This window comes from Schistocerca piceifrons, chromosome 10, assembly GCF_021461385.2.
Source record: "Schistocerca piceifrons isolate TAMUIC-IGC-003096 chromosome 10, iqSchPice1.1, whole genome shotgun sequence".
NCBI lineage: Eukaryota > Metazoa > Arthropoda > Insecta > Orthoptera > Acrididae > Schistocerca > Schistocerca piceifrons.
This window is the reverse complement of record NC_060147.1, coordinates 109,660,547-109,685,015: the sequence shown is the minus strand read 5'-3', so window position 1 is coordinate 109,685,015 and position 24,469 is coordinate 109,660,547. Positions and strand designations below refer to the sequence as shown.

The 24,469-nt window shown below is 38.8% G+C and overlaps 1 protein-coding gene across 1 annotated transcript in view; it reads right to left on the bottom strand.

Moving 5' to 3' along the window:
* LOC124718729 (DNA (cytosine-5)-methyltransferase 1-like) overlaps positions 1–24,128 on the bottom strand; it is a 78,878-nt gene extending 54,750 nt beyond the window's left edge. The window contains exons 1-8 of the mRNA XM_047244346.1: positions 24,105–24,128; positions 23,812–24,055; positions 12,184–12,386; positions 11,763–11,939; positions 10,809–11,040; positions 10,677–10,742; positions 3,020–3,070; positions 2,633–2,842 (exon numbers count right to left, since the gene is read on the bottom strand). Coding sequence (XP_047100302.1) covers positions 2,633–2,842; positions 3,020–3,070; positions 10,677–10,742; positions 10,809–11,040; positions 11,763–11,939; positions 12,184–12,386; positions 23,812–24,055; positions 24,105–24,128 — 1,207 coding nt within the window. The remainder of the gene's footprint in view (positions 1–2,632; positions 2,843–3,019; positions 3,071–10,676; positions 10,743–10,808; positions 11,041–11,762; positions 11,940–12,183; positions 12,387–23,811; positions 24,056–24,104) is intronic.
* Positions 24,129–24,469: the final 341 nt, after the last annotated feature.

The window sequence follows — 24,469 nt, the reverse complement described above, 5'->3', positions numbered from 1 at the left end:
TCATTGAATTTCTCACTGTAGAGAAAAAAACTGTTGGGAATATTCACAAATGCTTATGCAAAGTCTATGGAGCATTTATTGTTGACAGAAATACAGTTAGTCACTGGGCACAGAGGGTCAGATCAGAGCAGCACATACTGTCATGGGATCATTCATTTGACATGAGAGGATTGCAGAGATGCTCAACAAATTCCAATGGAAGACACTACAAGAGACACACTGTGCATCAAGGAAAGGTTCAAATTGGAATCTAAGGAGACCACTTCTTGGAAAGAGTCAGACAATGTACTACTTCTGTGGTATCATCCAGAGATCGCAATTCCACACCAAAGTTGGCAATGCGTATCTATGGTCGGTTGGTTGATTAGGGGGAGGGGACCAAACTGTAAGGTCATCGGTAACATGATCTACAGTGGCCAAAATTGACAGAGGAACAACACAAACAGCACAGTCCAGTCAAAGGGTAAGGGACAACATGCAAACAAAGAGTCAAAAGGGACATCAGGGCAGCAGGAAGAGGAAAGAACAGGACAGGGGTAGGTAAAAACAAGGAGACCAAGAGGCAAGGACAGACCAGCTAAATACAGATCACCGTGAGTGGAGCACCACAATTACAAAGGGGAGCAGGCCATTGCAGAGTGAAAAACTGTAGGTCAATCTAGTACGCCCAATACAAAGACAAAGTACGGTAGATACGGTAGATTCCCACCAGGAGAGGCAGAGGGAAGAATGTGAGATGGTGGAAGTCTCCTCGATGGCGTGAAGTTTATTAGACAGGGGGCAGCCTTCCGAGCATCTGCCCACGATTGAGAAAAAAGGTATTTCATGTAAAGCCACAAAATGTGAATCAAAACCATTGACATTGATGAGGGCTCACTGCAACTCAAAATGACACGTGAGAGGCATTCCTGAAGACGATGCCTCCCCTCTCACCGTAACAGCACCCTCAAACTGAGGTTAATACAGTGCCGAGCATTTGAGAGCTCTGCCCCAGTTCGAGATAGTGTCATCAAGTAGAACAGTGACAATCGTTAAAGTTTCTGATGAAATGTACTTTGTAAATTCTACTCAGAATATCTTTGGCTTCCCTCTGGCAACCATGCCTCCATCCTTGCTACCCTCCCATTTTCCTTTCCCTGTTGCTTCATAACCTGGGTTGTGAGTAACTGAATCTCCTTTCCCTTCTTCCCTTTCTTTCCCCTCTCTCCTCCCCGATGAAGGAACATTTGTTCCGAAAGCTAGGAATGTAAATTTTAAGTTCTGTTTTATGTGTATCTATCGGCTGTACTGAGCTGAGGTAAGTACTGGCCAGCCCCTCTATCTCTTTGTTAGTATTTGTTTAACCCACAATTATGGTCAGATGAAAGTAGTATCACCTCATCACAAGAAATGCTGATGACGATCAGAGTTTAACTGGCTCATAATCCACACCAGCTGCCTGCCTGTTGCATGTGTCGTTTTTCTAAATTTTGCTGCTCTGCTTCTAGTCACTTGTATTGTGTGTCCTATAACATGTCATTTCACCACGTCTGAACCACCATGGGAAATGTCTCTAACCAATTTTCATTGTTTCACATGCAGCTGCTTGCTGTCAGCCAACTGATATCCTTACTACACAAATGAGTAGCATTGCCATCAGTAGCTGCTCCAAAATTTAACCTGTACCACAGTCAGGGTGAAGAATGATCAGACTACAAGAAGCAATTTTAAGCCAATTTCCTACCTAAAAAATAACAGATACGGAGTGCAATGCTTACTTTTTGTACACCGTTGGTCCTGAAGTGTAATGCCTTGCATTAAACTCTGTGGAGAAACTGTCAACAGCTCCTGGAACAGTGTTAATACAAAAATTCCCTTCTACATACTATTTAGATGATACTGTCATCACAGTTCATATGCCTCTTGATCATTTAGCAAATTTAGACTGTTGTTTAAAGTTCTTCCAGGAAGGATTGAACTATTTAGGTTATGTAACAAATGCACAGTGTAAACGCACAGCTACATCGTACTCAGCTGCCATAAGAGATGTTCCTGCATCCCATGATACTAAGGAGCTATAATCACTCATGGGGAAGTTCACCTATTACATAAAATTTATTCCTAATGCTGCACAAATTCCTGTTCTACTTAACTGGCTGCTCCAGAGTAATGCTCATTTTGTATGCTCCAAAGAATTCCAGGATGCATTACAGCAATTGAAAGAGGCATTGTTAAGTTGTAGGTGTTTGATTCACTTTGTCCCAGCTAATCCTGTCATGTTACCCGTGGATGCATCTTCTTATGGGATTTGTTCTTCTGAGAGACTTATTGCTTTTGCCTTCAAAACTCTTCACAAAGTGTAGTTTAACTACAGTCAGCCTAAAAAAAGAGGCTCTCATCATTTTCTATGGTGTTATGAAATTCCACCAGTATTTGTACTGTCTGAAGTCCTATTTGCTGACACATCGTCAGACTTTTACAGCCTCGTTCCATCTTGTCAAGCTCATCCCCCCTTGGACAGCACAAAAATTGTAACATTGGGCTCTGTTAATTGTTTAATTGTCAGTATAAGTTGTTGTACAGGCCCACTGCCCAAAATTCAAATGTTGACAAGTGGTTTCGGTTAGTGTTAGATTCATCAGAGGAATCATACTTTCAAAGCTGTTTGCAGGATATTGAATGTCTCCAAAATTTTCCCCTTGATGTTCAGTGTGTAGCCACTGCAACTGCTTCTGTCTCAGCTCCTCAGGTTGTTTTGTAATACATGTGCCATGGGTGGTGATGCAGATTGAAAAGAATCCTCCAACCAGTGGCACAATTCTGTTTCTCAAATCATCACACACTTTTTGCACAAACAAGTGTTCTGCTCTTGCAAACAGAGAATGATGATGTGCATGTTGTGATTCCCCAATCCCTACAGTGGGAAGTTCTGCCTTTCTTGCAACAAGGTCATGGGAGCACAGTTTGTACAAAGCAACTCACCTGCCATAATTGTACTTGGCAGGGCATGGATGCTCAGATTGAACAAATGACCACTTGCCATAAAGTTTTTGCAAAAAATCAGCCAGCTCTGCCACAACATCCATCCAGACTGTGACAGCACATTCACATTGATTTCACCCTCGGGCTGAGGTCATTATAATGTCGAGCTAGTGAGACCTCCACCCCAGTCTGAGACCTCAGTCACAGCAGTCAACATCATTGAATAGGACAGTGATGAAATGTACTTGATATGTGTTGTGTTTTGTACTGCAAGAGAACAGTTTGTTAATCTGTGCATCAAGTGATGCTTTGTTAGCCCATGACATTCATAAATTATCTAGTACTCCTGTGGCTAAGAAGTATGTCAAAGTTTAGTAAATCTTTTATTCATTTATATAATAAAATTAACTAATACTTCGTGTGTTCTAGGTTGATGTGCATTCTCCCAGAGCAATCAAAGAACCCACAGTAGTAGTTTCACCTGATCGTAAAAATTTCCTCCCAAATACATCTCACAAACTGACCACAGTGAGAAAATTCAAGAAATTAAAGCCAATACATGATGATCATTCTCCACAGACACAATTGTCAATCGAAACAGGGAACAGGGGAACAGTCAGTGGTATGAGAAGTGCCATCCGTTACACACTGAGAGATGCTTTGTGGAGTACTGACGTAAATGTAGAATGCAGAACAATGATTTACTGCTGAACACAGTGTGGCACCAGTCATTGGCAGTCCACACTTTCCAGTCACGGCACCATTCCAAATGTAGCCATTCATGTTGTGATGTTAATGGCAGCTTACAAATGGGGTGGTAATTCCCCAGTCCAGCTGCTTGTAGTCTCCAACCAGTGGAGTGGGACACCATGGACTGTTGCACAGAGCCAATGGAATGCACAGGTGTGAAAGGGTTACAACATGCTCGGTGCACGATACATCAAACCTTTCTAACGGAGATCGTATGTGATCAACCGAAATCTTGATGGTGGCGTGCACTTGTGTCCTTGTGCAGTCCGACATCGGGCTACTGACACACCTCAAGACCTGTAAATCTGAATACTGCACAATTCAAACAGCCAGCTGAACGGAGACCCACAATGAGGCCTCTTTCAAACTCGGTCAGGTGCTGATAATGCTGTCTCACATGAGTACATGGCATCTTCATACCCTTCACAGTGATCAGTCAAAAACATGTGACATTGCTTACACTCCTTATATATCTTACCAGGATTGATAACAACACTAAACATTAACAACGCTACTGTACTCTGGAGGATATTCTCGCTTTTGTAGAAAACTGCAGCTTTAACCATATATGTATCAGCCAACGGTGTGTACATGTACAAAGTCAGACCGAAATCCAACCATGTCATCTGGGTGCTCCTCTTTTTAACAGATAGTGTAAATAGTTTTTTACAAAAAACTGAGGCATCAGAGTTAAAGCAGCCAGTGGCTTACTCAAACACATTACACTGTGAATAAACATTGCCACAGTGGTAGTGTGGGAGCAATGCTGTCAAGCAATGCTTTTTAACAGTTGTGCTATGTAGAACATTGTCACATGAATGTGCAATTTCTGGAAATGCTCCACTTTTAACAGTCTACATTTGTATTCTGCAAACCACTGTGACATGCATGGGAGAGGATATGTCCCATTGTACCAGTTATTAGGGTTTCTTTCTGTTCCATTCCCGTGTGGAGTGCTGGAAGAATGTTGTTTGAATGCCTCTGTGCATGCTGTAATTATTCTAATCTTATCCTCACAATCCATATGTGAGTGACATGTTGGGGATTGTAGTATATTCCTAGAGTCATCATTTAAAGCTGGTCCTTGAAACTTTGTTTACGAACTTTCTCGGGATAGTTTACATCTATCTTTAAGAGTCTTCTAGTTCAGTTTCTTCAGTACCTCTGTGACACTATGCCATGGATTAAGCAATCCTGTGAACATTACTGCTGCCCTTCTCTGTGTACATTCAAATATCCCCTGTTAGTCCTGTCTGGTATGGGACCCATACACTTGAGCAGTATTCTAGGATGGCTGGCACAAGTGATTTGTAAGCAACCTCCTTTGTAGATTGGTTGCATTTCCCCAGTATTCTACCAATAAACCAAAGTCTACTACCTACTTCACTCACAACTGACCCTATGTAGTCATTCCATTTTCTATCCCAACAGTGTTACACCCAGCTATTTCTATGAGTTGGCCAATTCTAATAGTGACTCACTGATATAGTAGTCAAAAGATACCACATTTTCTTTATTTTGTGAAGTACACAGTTTTACACATCTGAAGATTTAAAGCAAGATTCCAATCTTTGCACTACTTTGAAATCTCATCAAGATCTGACTGAATATTTATGCAGCTTCTTTCGGATAGTACTTCCATTATAGATAACCTCATGATCTCTAAAAAGCCTGATATTACTATTAATATTGTCTCAAGGTCATTATATGCAACATGAACAGCAAGGGTCACAACACATTTCCATGGGGTGCACCCAAAGATACTTCTACATCTGATGATGACTCTCCATCCAAGATAACATGTTGCACCTGTACCACAAAGTCCTCAGTCCAGTAACAAATTTCATTTGATACCCCATATGAATGTACTTTTGACAATAAGCGTAGGTGTGGTACTGAATCATATGCTTTTCAGAAATCAAGAAATACTGCATCTAAATCACTGCTTTCAGTATGACATGAGAGAAAAGTGAGAGCTGGGTTTCACATTATTGATATTTTCGGAATTCATGGTGGCTGACATTAAAGAGGTTATTCTGTTCAAGATACCTTGTTATGTTTGAATTCAGAATATGTTCTAAGATTCTACAGCCAAAACATGTCAAGTATATTGTATTAAAACAAAGATGAGGCGACTTACCGAACGAAAGCGCTGGCAGGTCGATAGACACACAAACAAACACAAACATACACACAAAATTCAAGCTTTCGCAACAAACTGTTGCCTCATCAGGAAAGAGGGAAGGAGAGGGGAAGACGAAAGGAAGTGGGTTTTAAGGGAGAGGGTAAGGAGTCATTCCAATCCCGGGAGCGGAAAGACTTACCTTAGGGGGAAAAAAGGACAGGTATACACTCGCACACACGCACATATCCATCCACACATACAGACACAAGCAGACATATTTAAAGACCAACGTGGAATGTTTCCTTCTATTATACAAGTATATTGTATGATAGTTTTGTGTATCACTTCTACTAACCTTCTTGCTGAGGGATGTGACATGTGCTCTTTCCCAACCCCTGGCCATGATTTTTTGTCTGAGGGACCTACAATAGGTTACATTTAGAAGAGGGGCTAATTCAGCTGCAAATTCAGTATAGGATCTGAAGGGATTCCATTGGGCCCCGGAACTTTGTTAAATTTTAACAACACCTCTGACACTAATACTTATTTCATTCATCTTTTCAGTGGTGTTAGAATTAAATTGGCAGCATTTCTCCTGGGTTTTCCTTCAAAAAGGAACATTTGAAAATGGAGTTAAGCATTTGAGGTTTTGCTTTGCTGCCCTCAATTTCAGTTCCTGTCCCATTCGCTAGGGACTGGACACTTACTTTGGAGTCACTAATAGCCTTTACAAAGGACCAGAATTTCTTTGATTTTATGAAATGTCATTTGACAACATTCTGCCATGGTAGTCATTCAAGGCATCACACATTACTCTCTTGATAGCCAAATCTGCCTCATTCAGCATCTCTCTATCTTTAGCCCTATGCTAATTATTACATACTCTCTCTTTCTTTAGAAGTTTCTTTACAGTGACTGTATACCACAGAGATTCCCTCCCATTATCAACTGTTCTACTGGGTCCTTATCTGTCCAGTGTTTAGTCAACTATTCTTTTAAACTCGAGCCAGAGTTCCTCTGCATGCTCCAGCCCTGTGCTGAAAGTTTCCAGTTCCTCACTGAGGTATGACACTATTGAGTTTTTATCTCATTTTTGAACATATATATCTTTCTGGTTGTTTTGGTTGTCCTTTGTACTTTGGTAATCATGGCTGCCACAACTGTGTTATGGTCACTGATACCAGTTATTATGTGGGCATCCTCAAAGAGGTCAGGTCTCTTCGTTGCCAGTAGATCCAATATATTTCCATCATGAGCATTGTTTCTAACTATCTGTTCTAGATAGTTTTCAGAGAAGGCAAATAGTAATGTTTCGCAAGATGTCTTATCATGCTCACCACTAACTAAACTTTAATTTTCCCAGTTAACTGTTGGATGATTAAAGTCTCAACTGATAATTACAGTGTCAATGGGAAACTTATGTACAAGTGAACTGAGGTTGTTTCTAAAGTTTTTATTTACATCAGGTGAGGAGTCTGGTGGACAGTAGAAGAATCCAATTATCATTTTATCCCTCCACCGACACTGACTCTTGCCAAATCAGTCTCAAATGCAGCTTCAATTTCTATCTCAATGGATTTGAGTTACTTGTCTACTGTAACACATACACTCACCACCATTTCCCATTTGCCTATCCTTTCAATATACACTTAAATTTTCTTCAAATATTTCACTGCTGTCAATTTCCGGTTTCAACCAGCTTTCGTATCTCATATTATGTGAGCTTCATTGCTCTTCATGAGCACTACAAACTCTGGCACTCTGATGTGAATGTGTCTGCAGCTTATCATTGGGATTGTAGTATTGGAAGGCGTTTCTTTGACCTTACACTGATACTTCTGGGTTTCCTACAGTTACTGCTATCTGGATTCAATGAATCTAAAAAATCCTTGTGTGCACCCCACACACAGTCAGCTACCTGCGTAGCAGTCTCTGATGTGTAGTGCACAGCTGACCCATTTAGGGGAACCCTATAGTTCTCAACCCTATGGCACAAGCCCAAGAAGTCACAGCATAGCTTATCACAGAACCTCCAAAGTCTCTTTGATGATTTGATTTGATTTATTTCATGTTCCATAGGTCCAACTGTGTTGGATACACAAGGACGTGGAACGAGTCAGTTTTTTACAAATACAATCTGATAATCTTATAGCATATACAGAAATTTGAGTACATAATTATATAAAAATTTATACAGTAAATTCTTTGGGCAGCAATATAGAAAAAGAAAATACATATTTTCTTAGAATCATTAAAACACTAAAGAAAACAGATACGGAGCACACACAGTTACAGAGCTCAGGTTAAATAAAATTCATAGTGGCATTATGTCAACTTGTATTATATAATATTAAAATATTACAATTTATTTAGTTAAAAATTCATCTAGACTGTGAAAAGCTTTTTCTAGCAAAAATATTTTTAGAGCTTTCTTAAATTCACTATTGTTGTGCTGCATTCCAAGTGCAGCTGCATTTTGGCTGGTGCAATGTATTACAAGGCAGTGGACAAATAACTTTAAATTAAGCCTGTTGATTATAAAACTTTGGACACAGCTGCTAAGGTTCAGTGACCATGTCAGAATTATATTAGAACAAATAAGCCCTCGGTCACAATTATTAAGTCAAAACTGACCAGGTTTCGATGCTACTATAAGCGTCGTCTTCAGAACCCTTGTTGCAACCCTTGTTCACTAAAGTACGAGCAGCCCTTAGCTTTCCAGCTTAAATCTTTTTTAATATGTAACTTGTAAGTATTGCATCTTTTTCCAGTCAGTACAAACTTTATTTTTTTAAGGTATTATATACCTAATATGTTTTAGAACAGTTAGCCTAATTCTGAAGATGACGCTCATAGTAGCGTCAAAATCTGGTCAATTTTTACTTAATATTTGTGACGGAGGGCTTATTTGTTCTAATATAATCCTGTTGATTATCTTTTAATCTGTGTTGAGCTAAAAAGTTGCTAATTCCCTATAAGAATTGAAACAAATACACAAAACAAATTTATATTAAGGCAACACAAAATTCTGTTCTAAAAGTTTTCTAAAATGTTTTGTGGTTAATTATAGTTGTTAGCAAACTGGAGAAAAAAGTAAATTTATGAAAAATGCTGATAATGTGCAGGGCTACTCCTCTTTAAGGGAAAGCTAGATGTAATACAGTGTATTAATTATAAAATCTGCTCAATTACTAAATCACAAATGTCAATTTTCTACAAATTGGTCATAGATTATGTATAGGACATTGGTAGCTTCCGAAAATTCTCAAAAATGCACATTTATTTTTGTTGATATACAATGAAATTCTGGGGTGATGTATTCTTTGGCAGAACTGTGAACTGAAAATGCTGAATTGCTATGAAATAAATTATGTATCCAACACGTTCGTATTGGTAACTTACAAAAATATAGTGTCCAAAAAATCTCAAAAATAACCTATTTCTCACATAATTGTACAATGAAATTAGAGAACGATTGTTCTGAACAAAGACAGGCCTACTGTTCTCAGAAATTTTAAAAGAGCACAATTAAGTTTAAGCCTATAAGTGAAAATAACAGTATGAGTTTATTGCAGCACTTGCAAACATCTGAAATTTCACAATATATAACAGTACAAATGGGTATTGATACAATCAATGAAACATTATGCAGGAGCAATGCAAACAGTAAATATGCTAATCTAGAACTTCAAATCAGACCACGAGTCTTGTATGTCGTGTGCACATGGTCTCACACTTAGGAAACTTTCGAAGTCGGCTTTTATTTTCGCTTAGCTTGAATCTAGAACTTCAAATCAGCACATGAGTCTTGTACAGCTTGTATGCATGGTCTCACACAAAGGACATGCCTACTGCACAGATTTTTCACTTAGCTGATTCTGTGGACACTTCTACATTGACATGCTGAAGAAGAACTCCGCAGAATGAGTTTATCTCAGTCAAAATTGCTAAAATGTCAGCACCAACATAGCATGTCTTCTGCCTGTTGCAGCTAACAATGCTAACAATATTGGAGGGTTCACTATTACTAGTTTTACTCCCCATTCATCATGTGAAAATGATGCTGTTACTATGGCTAGATCTTCCATTCACTTTGCCTTGTAATGCAAAGAATATATCTAAGAAACAGCAATACTAAAAACAGCTGTACAGCTTTTGCTGAGACTTTGAAGAAGCATGACCATGAAACACCAAACATGGAACAGACATGAGACTTATTATGCAGAGCAATGGCAACAGAGAGCTAACTTACAACAGAAATTTGATATACAAAAAGGTCCTTGAACAAGAATGCAATGAAAAACCAGATTAATGTAAGCAATGAGCTAGTGATATTGTAATCTACTAAAACAAAACAGAGAGATAAAACAAAGCCACATCCAGGTACCTAATAACACCGACCCCCCTCCACTCCCCTCCCCTACCCTCCCCTCCCCTCACACATCAATGCTATTTCCACCAATATACAGGGCCCAGAAGAATGAATAGCAGCATTTGAGTCACATAATATGGTGTTGTTGTCGTGCCTGCATGAAATAAGTATCTGTGAGCTGCTCTATGGAAGGGTGGACATTTGTAATTGTAGTCTTGCAGGGATAAGAACAATGAGCACTCACCACTGAGGTTTATTCAAAAAATAACATGTCTCCCATCATAGTGCAGTAACTCTTTTGTCACCATTTTGAGTTGAAATGACATGATAAAATTCTGGATCATTGATCAATTGTACAGTGAGTGCAACAATTTATTAATACTGTATCTAGTAGAAGAAGAAAATTCCAGGGCAATGAAGAACACAGAGGACCACGGTAAGAGTGGAGAAGACAAGTCAAGGACTCACCTGAAGGCCTCACCATTCTGCTGCCAGACACACCGTGGTGCCAACAATGCCAGATCACTCCTTGCACTTCAATCCAAAAAAATAACAGGTTGTACAGAAACTGAAAAAACAAGATAAAGTTGTACAACTAACCTTCACGTGGAACTTTAATTACTGATGGCAGATGATGTCCATTTTCATGTAGACACTGGTGTAAATAAGCAGAGCTACCGGTAATGTGTACCATGTAATCAACATAATCCTCATCTGCTGCATGAGAGAACCCTGCACTGTGAATGTGTGACTGTGTAGTGCAGTGTGGCTTTGTTTGGCACCATGAGTCCATATTTTGATAAGGATCTACAGTACAGATTGCTAGTGATGACTGGTTTGAATGAACAACAACATTCGGTTCCAACAGGAAGGGCCAACATGTCATTTGGCCTGCCCATCCGTGAATGTCTCATGGTGTCATTTTCTTGGTTTCCCAGTTCAGAGACATTCATTGGGCAGCATGATTTGAGGGCCCCTGACTTCTTATGGGGATACTTAAGAATGGAGTCTGCGCTCCCCCCCCCTCATTTGGTGGCTGAAATGAGCAAAAGGAATGGAATGGAATAGAAAGGCAATCATTTGTATGGTGGTCTACTGAAAACCAAGTAAAGGGCATATATGATTTGTAATGGCATATAGTTTTCTTTGTTTTCAGTGTGTGTTTCAATAATTCTCTCAATTTACTACCAGTTTCTGTCCTTTTTATATACTACTATTCATTCTGTCAGACTCCGTGTAAGTACCAAACACATGTGTATTGGAGAGGACTACAGCGGGATGAAATGTCGAAAGATAAAGTATTGGAGAAAAGAGAAGATTGGAAGATTCAGGAGGAAGAAGAAGAAAAATTAATAGCTCCTACCCAAATTCCCCCTCTTTTCTCAATTCCTACCTCCCCCCCCCCTCACCACCACCACCACCACCACCACAGAACAACAACAAACTAACTAAAATTGGAATGCATACATCCACCAAAAAATAAGAAAACGACAATAGAAGAACACTTTGTAGGAAGTAAACACAAAGATTATACACACGTTTTTAAAAACACACTTGTGAGAATGTGAAGCGTATGTAGGAAAGTGTGCATAAAAATTCATAGGCTAAGACATGCTGGACTGTGCAGGACACCACAGTTCCACAAGGGCACATGAGTAAAGAAAAAACTATATGAATTTGTAAGTGGAACCAAAAACTTTTAAAACCCAGTATAATCTGGGCACCAAAAATCTGTTTTCAATCAGACTGCAGCAAAAACCCTATAATATAGAAACACATTTAGCACTATTTTATCCCGTATCCTTTACATACATATATCAGGTATCAAAATATGTATGACATATTTCTGGGGATACTTTGAAATAAAATTACATCAACCAAGCAAAATTGCTTATATACTGAGAAGATTCTAACAATCAATTATGTGATTAAGATACAGCAGAACATATACATTATAAACAGTATGCTGTGTTACCTGTACCTTGATTCGCTTTCCAAGAAGGGATGCTTCTCCTCGAGGTGTAGGCCTACTGAATGTCTTTGTCAACGAATTAAAAGTTTCTGTGAAGTAAAATCTGTCTGGTCCTTCACATGACCACTTCATTACTGGTACAGTCAAGTTGTTACTGTACACCACACAGCATTTTCCAACAACATTTTCAAAAGACACTATGCACTCTATAACAAACACACAAAAGGTGAACAGTACACATAAAAAAATTCGTATGTATCTATGTAAAAAGGGACATAAAAATAGCACACTAATAATTAGATAATAATAAACACTCAAGCAGTAATCAAGAATGGGTTGCACTTGTGTTCTGTATGTGGTCTCATTTACAGATGAATCACACTTTCCCAAATTTTTTCCCAGTAAATTGATTTCAACCATTCACATTCCCTACTACCGTTCTTACATGCTTGATCCATTTCATATCTGTTTGCTACATTGTGTGTGTGTGTGTGTGTGTGTGTGTGTGTGTGTGTGTGTGTGTGTGTGTGTGTGTGTGTGTGTGTGTGTGTATTTAATCAATGTTACTGTGTCAAACAACACACAACTAATGCTGTGTCCAAACATTATGGGATTGTTTTTCCTGCTCATCTGCATCAACTTACATTTTTCTGCCTTTAGAGCAATCTGCCAGTCATCACACAATTAGAAATATTGTCTAAGTCATTTTGTATTCTCCTAAAGTCACTCAACAATGACAACACCCTCCCGTATACCACAGCATCAATGATAAACATACATAGATTAGTGCTCATTCTTCAGATCATTAGACTGTTTATGTGTATGGTAACTAACAGCAGTCCTATCACCTATTCCCAGGGCAGTCCTGACAATACCCTCGTCTCTGATGAACGCTCGCCATCGAGGACAACATACCATGTTCGATTACTTGAGATGCCTAAGAGCTACTCACATAGCTGGAAAGCGATTCAGTAAGCTCATAGCTCCATTAATAGTCTCCTGTGGGGCATCATGTCAAATTCTTTGGAAATCTTAGGACATGGAGTTCCCTCATCACCCTTCATCCTCCATAGGATATTGCACGATAAAAGGGTGAGCTGCGTTTCACACGAGTAATGCTTTCTAAAACCATGCTGACTTGTTGACAATTTTCCCATCCATGGAAATGTATTATATTCAAACTGAGAATATGTTCAAAAATTCTGCAGCAAACCAGTGTTAATGATAATTAATTTTGCGAGTCCTTTATTTTACTCTTCTTACATATAGTAGTCACCTGCACCTTTTGCAGTCGCTGGGACTTCTCACTGGATGAAAGATTTCTGATAAATGCAAGTTGAGTAAGAGGCCAGTGGGAAAGAGTACTTTCAGTGAAATCAAACTGGAGTTCCATCTTTCAGTCCTTCTCCACAACAGGGATGCTTATTTCTATACTCTTCATACAAGTGGCTGTATGAGGGTAATATGAAGATACGTTTGTATGATCCTTGTGTGTGAATGAATTCTTAACTGCAAAACTTAAATTGGCTTTCCTTTTGTTGTCTCCTTCTGCCACACCAGACTTGATAAGTGACCAGATGTACGCCTTCAACCTGCTTAGCAATTTTACGTAGGACTGTAATTTTCTCGGGTGCTCGGCAAGATCTTTTGCTGAGGTATGATGGTAGTAGTTGTCTGCAACCCGCACAAATCTTTTTACAGACGTGTGTATTTCTTCTAAATTTTGCCAATCGCTACCTTTGAATTGAGAGCACAACAGTCTGTTTTCTCAACAATTTCTGAACATTGTTATTAAATCGCAGTCAGTCTTTTCTTTCTTTAATGCATTTTCTTGGTACATACTTCTTCAGAGTAAGATTTACAATCTGTTTAAACTTTGTACATAATTCCTCTGTATCTATCATACTAGAACTAAATGGTGTCTGTTCATTTTCTGAGAGGGATGCTAACAACTGCTTACCTGCTCTTTCTAGCCAAAATACACTCCTAGTCTTCTTAATGGATTTATTAACTTTAGTAGCGCTCAATGGTATGATGACTTTATGACCATTAATCCCTCTCTCTATACTGTCACACTCTATACAGTAATGCCTGTTTGAAGCTACAAGGTCTAAAATATTTCCATAGTATGTATACTGTTGAACTAGCTGCTCAAGACAGTTTTCGGAAAATCCTGATGTTTTGCCTGTCAATGACTCCATCTGAGATAATACACTATGACCTCATTGTTGAGGAATTCCCAGTCCAGTTACAAATTTCATTTGACATCCTGTGTGATCATGTTTTCATAATAATCACTGGTGTGGCACTCTGCTTGGATGTAAAGAAATATTACACTGAAGAGCCAAACAAACTGGTGAACCAGCCTAATATCATGTAGGGCCCTGCGAGCATGCAGAAGTGCTGCAACACGACATGGCATGGACTTGACTAATGTCTGAAGTAGTGCTGGAGGGAACTGACACCACAGATCCTACAGGGCTGTTCATAAATCCGTAAGAGTATGAGCAGGTGGAGATCTTCTCTCAACACCACGTTGCAAGGCATCCTAATTATGGTCAATAATGTTCATGTCTGGGGAGTTCGGCGACCAGCGGAAGTGTTTAAACTCAGAAGGATATGTGGGGTGTAACATTGTCCTATAAGAATTGCCCAAGTCTGTCATAATGCACAATGAATATGAATGGATGCAGGTGATATGATAAGATCATTTGCTTACAAAGGTGTCACCTTTCAGAGTCATATCTAGACGTGTCAGTGTTCCCATATCACTCCATATGAACATTCCCCACACCATGACGAAGCCTCCACCAGCTTGAACAGTCCCCTGCTGATGTGTAGGGTCCATGAATTCATGAGGGTGTCTCCATACCCATACACATCCATCCACTTGATACAATTTGAAATGAGACCCATCCGACCAGACAACATGTTTCCAGCTATCAACAGTCCAATGTCAGTGTTGATGGACACAGGCAAGGCATAAAGCTTTGTGTCATGCAGTCATCAATGGTACATGAGCAGGACTTCGGCTCCGAAAGCCTATATTGATGATGTTTTGTTGAATGGTTCGCATGCTGACACTTGTTGATGGCCCAGCATTGAAATCTGCAGCAATTTGCAGAAGGGTTGCACTTCTGTCATATTGACCAATTCCCTTCAGTCACCATTGGTCCTGTTCTTTCAGGATCTTTTTCCAGCTGCAGCAATCTTGGAGAACTGATGTTTTACCAGATTCCTGATATTCACAGTACATTCATGAAATGGCCGTATGGGAGAATCCCCAATTCATCGCTACCTTGGAGATGCTGTGTCCCACCACTATTGCACCCACTATAGCACCACATTCAAGCTCACTTAAATCTTGATAACTTGCCATTGTAGGAGCAGTAACTGATCTAACAACTGCACCAGACACTTATTGTCTTATACAGGTGTTGCCGACTGCAGTGCATTATTCTGCCTGTTTACATATCTCGGTATTTGAAAACGCATGTCTATACCAGTTTCTTTGTCACTTCAGTGTATATCCATCTCATAGCTTGAGCTATGGTTTTGAGGATGCCATGTGAAAGATCATGGATTGAATCTTGTATAGCAATGTTTTTGCAATTCGAACCAGTGCAATGCAGGAGGTCTTTCTCTTCGAGGTACCTCATTATGTTTAAATTCCATATCAGATGAATGTCAGAGATAGTGGACAGTAGTGTTTGTGGATTACTTCTGCTATCCTTCTCTAGACAAGTGTGGCCTATGCTTTCTTCCAACCACTGGGCACAATTTTTTGTTGTAGAGTTCTACAGCATATTATGGCTAATATAGGCGAAAACACAGCTACAAATTATATATAAGATCTGACTGTGCTTCCATTGGACTGTCTGACCTAATTCACTCTACATGATTTGATTTGTTTCTCAGTGGCAGTGACTGTAATATCTGCATCATTCTTTTTTAATTAGTTTTTCTATGTTTGGATGATGCTGATACTGCAACTGTTGTTCAAAGTCATTCCAGTTGCTTAACTGATACATTATTAAGTCTATACAAAGTATTTCAGCCTTTATATTAGGTCACTATCAAGTGTATCTGACACTGACAAATGTTAATACATAATATGATAGATATATAGATTCTTTTTAATAACACGAAATGAGAAACAATGCTTATGTATGTACAGCACAGTGCAGAAAGAAAATACAATGTATGTTACACTGTAGAGGTGCAACATCAAATGACAAAGTACAGTAGAAGTAAAGTGAATTAAAAAAAAAGTTTTTTATCCAATAATGTCAAGAGAAAAATTGGTGTGTCATAATTACAAAAACTGTACAATCTGATATCTTAAAATTGTTAACATTGTTTAGCTTAAAGGGAGTCGTCATTGCACATTTTTAAAATAAAATGCTAATAGTAACTAATAAAACACTAAAATTCAAGTAGATTTTAGAAATTTTCATGCCCAGTGACAAATTTATGCTCATTTGAAAAATGCCAAGGGAAAGACTCTTAACAAGCAATGCAGATTATGGAGCACCAATTTCCTGGATATCTGCCTCCAAGTTATTGTCAACTCCATTTAAATATACTCTGCTACAGGTAGTAGCAGTTGTTTGTTTTATGTTTGTAAACATACTTCTGTAAGCAATCGATAATGCATACAAGCTGTGCTTGAGCTCTCAGCAGTTCCCGGTGATTCAAATTTTACTCATTATGGATACCTTTAACCTCTACTTGGAAGCCTCATTCATTGCAACTATTTTACACTTTTATTAATTGCAAATAATTACTTCCAGTATTTAGTTTGAAAAACATGCAATTGTAACTCTGAATCATGTCAGAATGTAGCTCTTTTACACTAAAGCATGTCAACAGTTTTTCAGATTGTGCATTTTTTATAATTATGATATGCCCATTACCTCATGATGTCATTGGGTGGAAAACTTTAAAAAAAAATTGACTTTTACAGATTTATCATTTGCTATTAGCATTTTACCTCTAAAACATACCATGTAATTTTGAAACATGTTAGATAACTTTTTAAGCTAATCATATTAATAGTGTCAAAGAAGTTTCTGTAATTACAATGTGCCCATTTCATTGGGCACGAGACTTCTTCTGTTTCTAATCATTTGACATTGCTTCTCTACAGCATAACATAAGTTGTATATCCTTTCTGCATTGTACTGTACATGTATAAGCACTGTCTCCCATTTCCTATTATAAAAAATGGAAATAATCATCACACACAGCTGGAAAAAAATTAGTACACCCCTTTGGTGGTTTTCAATTCACTCAAGGTTTTTGTTACAGCAGTGCACATGGAATACATGAGAATATTACATTTACAGATCAATAGCACAAGCAATCCTCATGTACCACATATCAGCCCATGCTGACACACTCATGTTAGTATGTGGTGTAGCCTCTATGGGTGACAATGCATGTGCTGACTCTGGCATCAAGTAGATCATACAGACGGTTAATACTGTCCTGGGATATGTTTCGCATGCCCACTTGACCTGTTCAGGAAATTCTACAAGAGTTGTTGGTCGACGAGTTGCACCAGTCATTTCTTAACCCATTGTATCCCAAATGTGCTTGATTGTAGACAAGTCTGGAGATTGTGCTGGCCAGGGAAGTTGCCACACATCTTGCAGAGCACATTAAGTTTCACAGGTAGTGTGTGGGTGAGCGTAATCCTGCCGGAATGACAAATCACCTTCCTGTTGCAAGAATGGCAAAGAACAGGTCTACCAACAATCTGCATGTACTGAACACTGGTCAGTGTCTCCTCTAAAACGAGCAAATGTGAACAAGAGTCATAGCTTGTTGTACCTCAGATCATAAGGTCTGGGGTGAGGTCAGTGTGTCTCAGATGAATGGACTCTACATGACAGAACTCACCAGATCTACATCGTACACACAAACAGCCGTCACTTGCTAGTAGGCACAATCTGCTTTCATCACCAAAGACTACAGCATACCATTCCATTTTCTGTTTGATCCTCTGACCCCACCAGTCAAGCCATGCACATCAATATTGTAGCATGGATGGAAGACAGGCCAGAGGTGTATGTGCCCGTAGCCCCACTACTAGTATCTTGTTTGCAACTGTTTTTGTTGATACGTCTGTGCTCACAAGCCTTCTTGTCTGTACTGTGGTAGCTGTACAATCTGCTGCAGCTGCCCTTATAATACAACAATCCTGGTGGGCATCTGCGCTGCATGGATGTCCAGAACCTTGTCTACAGGTGTGACATTGTTCACTTGACCACTGAAACCTGCATCATTGCATCACTAGTACAGCACGTCCAATTTGTTTGGCAATTCTCTGAAAGGACTATCCCACCACTCTGAAGCCCATAATTTGATCCCTTTCAAACTCACTCAGTTGGCTGTAGGAAGCATGAGTGGCATGGCTGCTTGCACCACACTGAGCCTTCCGGTTTTGAGCATTTCCTATTAAAAAGTAGACACAGATTTCACTCAGGTAGCTACGCCACTATGCTATCTGTAGGTGGATGACAGTGACACTATTATCAGTACATCTACCATTGCCCAGAAGGCATATGCCATCGTGAGATAAGTAGATGTCATTCTACCACCTGTACAGCCTTTGCAGTGTGATTGGAATTAACAAAAGTGTAAAATAGTTTCAGTGAATGAGGCATACAAGTCAAACATACAGGTATGGCCTCTAATGAGTAAAATGCAAATCAGCGGGAACTTTAAGGGCTCTATTATAGCTTGGGTGCACTGTCAATTGGTTACAAAAGTACATTTACAAGCAACTAGCTACAGCTGTAAGCTTACAGAATACCTTTAAAGCAAATTGTCAATAACTGGGTGGCAGATATCCAAGAAATTGGTGCTCTTTAATGTGCATGGTACATTAAGCACCCTTTCCTTCACTGTTTTCATGCGAGTGTAAATTTCACACGGGGCATGAAACTTTTTAAAATCTACTTGACTTCTACTGTTTTATCATTTACTTTTCACCATTTTATCCAGAAAATATGCAATGTAATTTCAAAAAATATCAGATAAGTACTTTTAAGCTAAACTTTTTTAAGGCATCAGATTCTGCAGTTTTTATATTGCAAATGCCCATTTTTCTTATGATGCCTTTGGACACAATACTTTTTTAAATCCACTTGACTTCTATCATTTTTATCATATAACATTGCTTCTCTACAACCCAACATACTTTATATATTCTTTCTTAACTGTACTCTACATATATGTAAGCATTGTCTCACATTACCTGTTATTAAAAAAACATCTATAGACCCATCATAGTATGTATTAACATTTGGTAGTTTCAGATACACCTGATAATGGCCTAATATAAAGGCTGAAACTGGTCATGTGTGCTTAATAAAGTTCTAAATAAACAACTGGAGCTGCTTTTCATTAATGTTTTATTTTCACAAATCTAAGATCCCATACATTCACAGGTATGCAGTACTTGTTTTAAGCACCTTGTAACATGTGTTTTAGAAGCCAACTTGTGACATTGTATGTGGATCCTTCCCATTTGTTGGTTTTCTACACCCAGAAACAACTAAATTTTTTTGCTGATTTTTACTTTATTTTCAAAAAAATTATCTAATGGTACGTAAAATTTACATAAAAATCTCAACTAATTATTTACACTTAACTTCACTGGAATTTATTTTTCAGATTTATATGTTGACTGTTCCAATCAAACTGATGTAACTAATCTTCATTGGGCTACTTATAATTACAAATTACAGTTAATTGTATCTACAGTTCACTACATGCATAAAATCTGCGAACCAACCGATATATTCAAGAAATGTGGTCTACACTATTCAAAAGTTAAGCATTCCAAATTACCAGCAACTTATTTTAAATTATCCAAAACTAATTATCTTATGCAATAATCGAACATATAGATTGGTCAGAAAATAAAAGGTACAGATATACCTTTTATTTTCTAACCTGTCTATTCCCTACCCCTCCATCCCCTACCTTCCCCTCATGTGCCAACCATGTATAATGCACTTGCCTTTTGCTCATATTAGTTCTTGCATGATGTTTTATTCGTAATTCTGTTTTGCTACTATCCTATCTTCCATCTTTAAGCACTCCGGTTTTAAAACTGATTCGTGCAGGCCCCAACATTCTGCCTTCCCTCCTCATCATGTCTGGTAAGTCTCCCCTGACCCGGATTATGGGCAACTTTTCCATAGTTCTCCCCATTTCCTAAACCTCAACAGTCATTTTCCATCATCCCTTTCCCTTCTTCTTCCAACCCTTTTGTCAGAAGATGGAGCTGCTGGTTCTGGAAGCTTGCACGTTTTATTAACTTTCATACAGGTTTTCTCCTGCCGCCAATTGGTGAGTATATTTTTTTATCTATCCAATTATATTATAAAACTGGCAGTTTATGCATTGTAAGACCTACATTTGAGTGCACTCTTAGTGTTGACGCATGCCACAAATATGTTCGTTCTGTACGTGAAAATATGCACACCAGCCACTGTGAATCTTGGGAACTCTAATAACTTTTGAGTGGACTCTATCAACTAATTAATGAACATTTTAAATGGACTGTGTTGTGATACACATTAAGTTTGGAATGTCATTGGTACCAGAGTGAGGTTTTGTTGGACACGGTGATGTTTATTAGCGATTGAGTCATTGAACTGCCCCAGTGTATAGTACTACCAAATTACTGCAGGTCAATGCTTATTACAAACTGCACTGATTTTATGTAAATGTGTCGGGTGTTTTTTGATGCTGCAAAAGTACAGTGAACTTCACAACTGGATAGTGACCTTAAGGTATTGTAGAGTCTATCCTGATGTGTGTGCTAATTGGTCCTTGTACACCAATGTGCCAAAACTTTGTGACCATGTGTTTAATAGCACATTGTTCCACTTTTCAACCACAGTACATCAGAGATTCTGCTTTGCATGAAACCTACAAATCCTTGAAAGGATTCCAAAAGTATGTGGCACCAAATTTCTATGCACAGGTCAAGCAATTCTCGCAAATTACAGAATGGTGGTTTGTGGGAAAACAGCTGGTGCCTGATATGTGTTCCAGTGGCTATAGATAAGGGACATTTGCTGGCCAAGACATCAATGTGAGTTCACTATAATGCCCCTCAAACAACTGTAGCATAATTCTGATCTTTCAACAGGGACAGTTATCCTGCTGGAAGATGTCGTTGCAGTGAGAGGATACGTCAAGCAGGAAACGATCCAGGTGGTCCGCAATAATGTGCACATAGTTCACTGCTTTCATGGTGCCTTCGATTACCACCACAGTTTCCATGGAAGCCCAGCTCATTGTACCCCGTATAGCATAACTCTGCCCTCACTTGCTGGCATCTGTGGCACAGTGCATGTTTTTTGCAGCCATTCACCTTGATGACAGCGTATAAGGACCCAGTCATCGATCTGGTGCAACAAGAAATGTGATTCATTTGACAGGCTACACATTTCTATTGACCCACACTGAAAACTTAGTAATTCTGTGTCCACTGCAATCATAACTGATGACATCGTAGGGTCAACACAGGAATACTTAGTGACATGGAGCTCCATGTTCAACATTGGTCTGGTGTATTCTGAAACCCTTGCACCTGCACCAGCATAGTATTCCATCATCACATCTGTCACAGATCACTGCATATCCTGGATTATACAGTGGGGGATCCTCCAACCTCTACATTTTTTGGTGAGATGTGGTTGTCCAACACCATACCTCCTACTTGTTATTTCACCATTCTTCAACCACTTTCCATAGGTGCTCATGGCAGTTGTACACCAACATTTCAGAACTTCTCGTTTCCAGCCGCAGCACCATAACGATATGCTCTTTGTTAAAACTGCTTATATACAGGATTTCTACAATTGCAGCCCATGTCTTCACTATAATGACTGCCCACTCATGGCTCTTCCGCTAACATTCTTTCCTTACTGTTTCACGTGCCCACAACACCAGCAGGAGGCATTCAGCCTCACGGTGGGCAGTGGTCACAGATTCTCTGACCTATACATTTTTTGATGAGATGTGGTTGTCCAATACCAGATGGCCTACTCATTATTTCACCATCCTTCAACCACTTTCCTTAGGTTCTCATGAAAGTTGTACACTGACAGGCGTCCACCCCGATAGCTGAATGGTCAGCGTGATGGACTGTCGTCCTAAGGGGCCCGGATGCGATTCCCGGCTGGGTCAGGGATTTTCTCTGCTCGGGGACTGGGTGTTATGTTGTCTTCATCACCATTTCATCCCCATCTGGTGCGCAGGTCACCCAATGTGGCGTCAAATGTAATAACACCTGCACCAAGGCGGCCGGACCTGCCCCTGAAGGGGTCAAATGCTCATTTCCATTTTTCCACTGACAGGCAACCATCTTTGCCATTTCAAAGATTCTCATTTCCAGCCAAAGCAGTATAACAATGTGGCTTTTGTCAAAACCATTAATATCAGTGGATTTCAGCATTTGTGTCCTGCATCTTCACTATAATGACCGCCCATTTGTCTGCCTTTCATTTACATTCTTTCCTTACTGTGTCACATGCCTGCAACACCACCAGGAGGCATTCAACCTCACAGTGGGCAGTAGTCATAATGTTTTGGATTAAAAATTAAAAGGAAGGTCAGCATTGGCTGTAATATTGATGATTTATTGATAGCAAAATCGAGTTTCAATCACATAGTGATCATCTTCTGTGCTGTGGTGTACAAATTAAACTCATAGGCACTGGTATCAAGTTATTATCAGTAACCAAAACTGAAAAACAATCACAAATAATTATTTGTGATTGTTTCTCAGTTTTGGTTACTGATAACTTGATACCAGTGCCTATGAGTTTATTATTTGTGATTGTTTCTCAGTTCTGGTTACTGATAATAACTTGATACCAGTGCCTATGAGTTTAATTTGTACACCACAGCACTGAAGATGATCAATATGTGATTGAAAATCAATTTTGCTATCGATAAACCATCAATATTACAGCCAATACTGACTTTCCTTTTAATTGAACATACATGGTGGTTGTGCACACAGCATTCCATGGGGTCGTCAATCAATAATGGTTTGGTCCATCAGTGTATATCTCATTAACTGATCATCACCTTAATGAAGTATGCTAAAGATGGATAAAATCGTTAATCAGTGAAACTAAAATTGATGAGTTCTGTGTATTATTGAGTAGAAACAATCTAATAGCCACAAAGACTTTTACAGCTTTGTTTCATCAGTGAAGTGAAGAGCACTACTTAGGGGCCTCTAAGACAGGCAGCATCAGGTTAGATTCCTTCTGTTACTACCTCTATTTATAGCCAGCAAACTGCAGAACTTCAGGAATCAAAGATACATAAGTATATTTGGAATACCAAATGTGATCTAGTACAGTTATCAGCAGTAAGGCCAAAGCATGAGGAGTCCTTATTACAGTCAGGGTCTATGTCTTAAAACAAAGTAACAGAGCAAAGTAAAAAAGACATAATTGTTATAAACAACAGATATTGGAGGATTCTCAGATAAACGGAGGGAGGAGCTTACATGCAACACTGAATTCTTTTTCTATGTTGTTTGTTATCACAATACAATGTGAAACTCTAACAAAAATATGAATTACTAACCATCGTCACTCCAATACAACTTGTTAAGATCTGCTTTTAAGACATCTTCTATTTCATTCATTACATTTTCTGGCCTGTAAAACATTTTTACTCTTAATTTAATATCCTTTGCACAGTTCTCACTATTTTCTACAAATATGCATGTAATAAGGCCAATACAGAATGGCTCAGGTGTGTCTTCATTGGAACCCTTAATGCCATCTTCCATCTTTCGATAAAACTCTGTGTAAATATCTTCATTTACCTTCAACAAATAGAAATGGATATTGTAAAATACATTTAAAATGATTCACTTTCTCACTAATAGTGAAAAACATGGATTTAAAGTAGTTTACAACAGTATGAAATGAATCCCAATGAAAACATAATTCACTTTCAGGATATCAGAGCAAGTGGCAGTAGTTCTTTTGTAAATTCTTTACAAACATACAGGCTTGTCAGAAACAGTCTGAAAAGCTTGTAAGAGTGTTGCAGGGTAGGTTGTGCTGAGAAATAATTGTCAAGGAAAAAATTGATATCTTGCACTGTTTCTAAGTTAATTAACATTGATATTAGTTAATTAGGTCATTGTGCATGCAAATTTGAGCTGCCCACCAGAGATGGTGTCATGAAATGTGTTCTCCAATTGGTTTCCTAAAACCACAGTAGAGAGCGATAC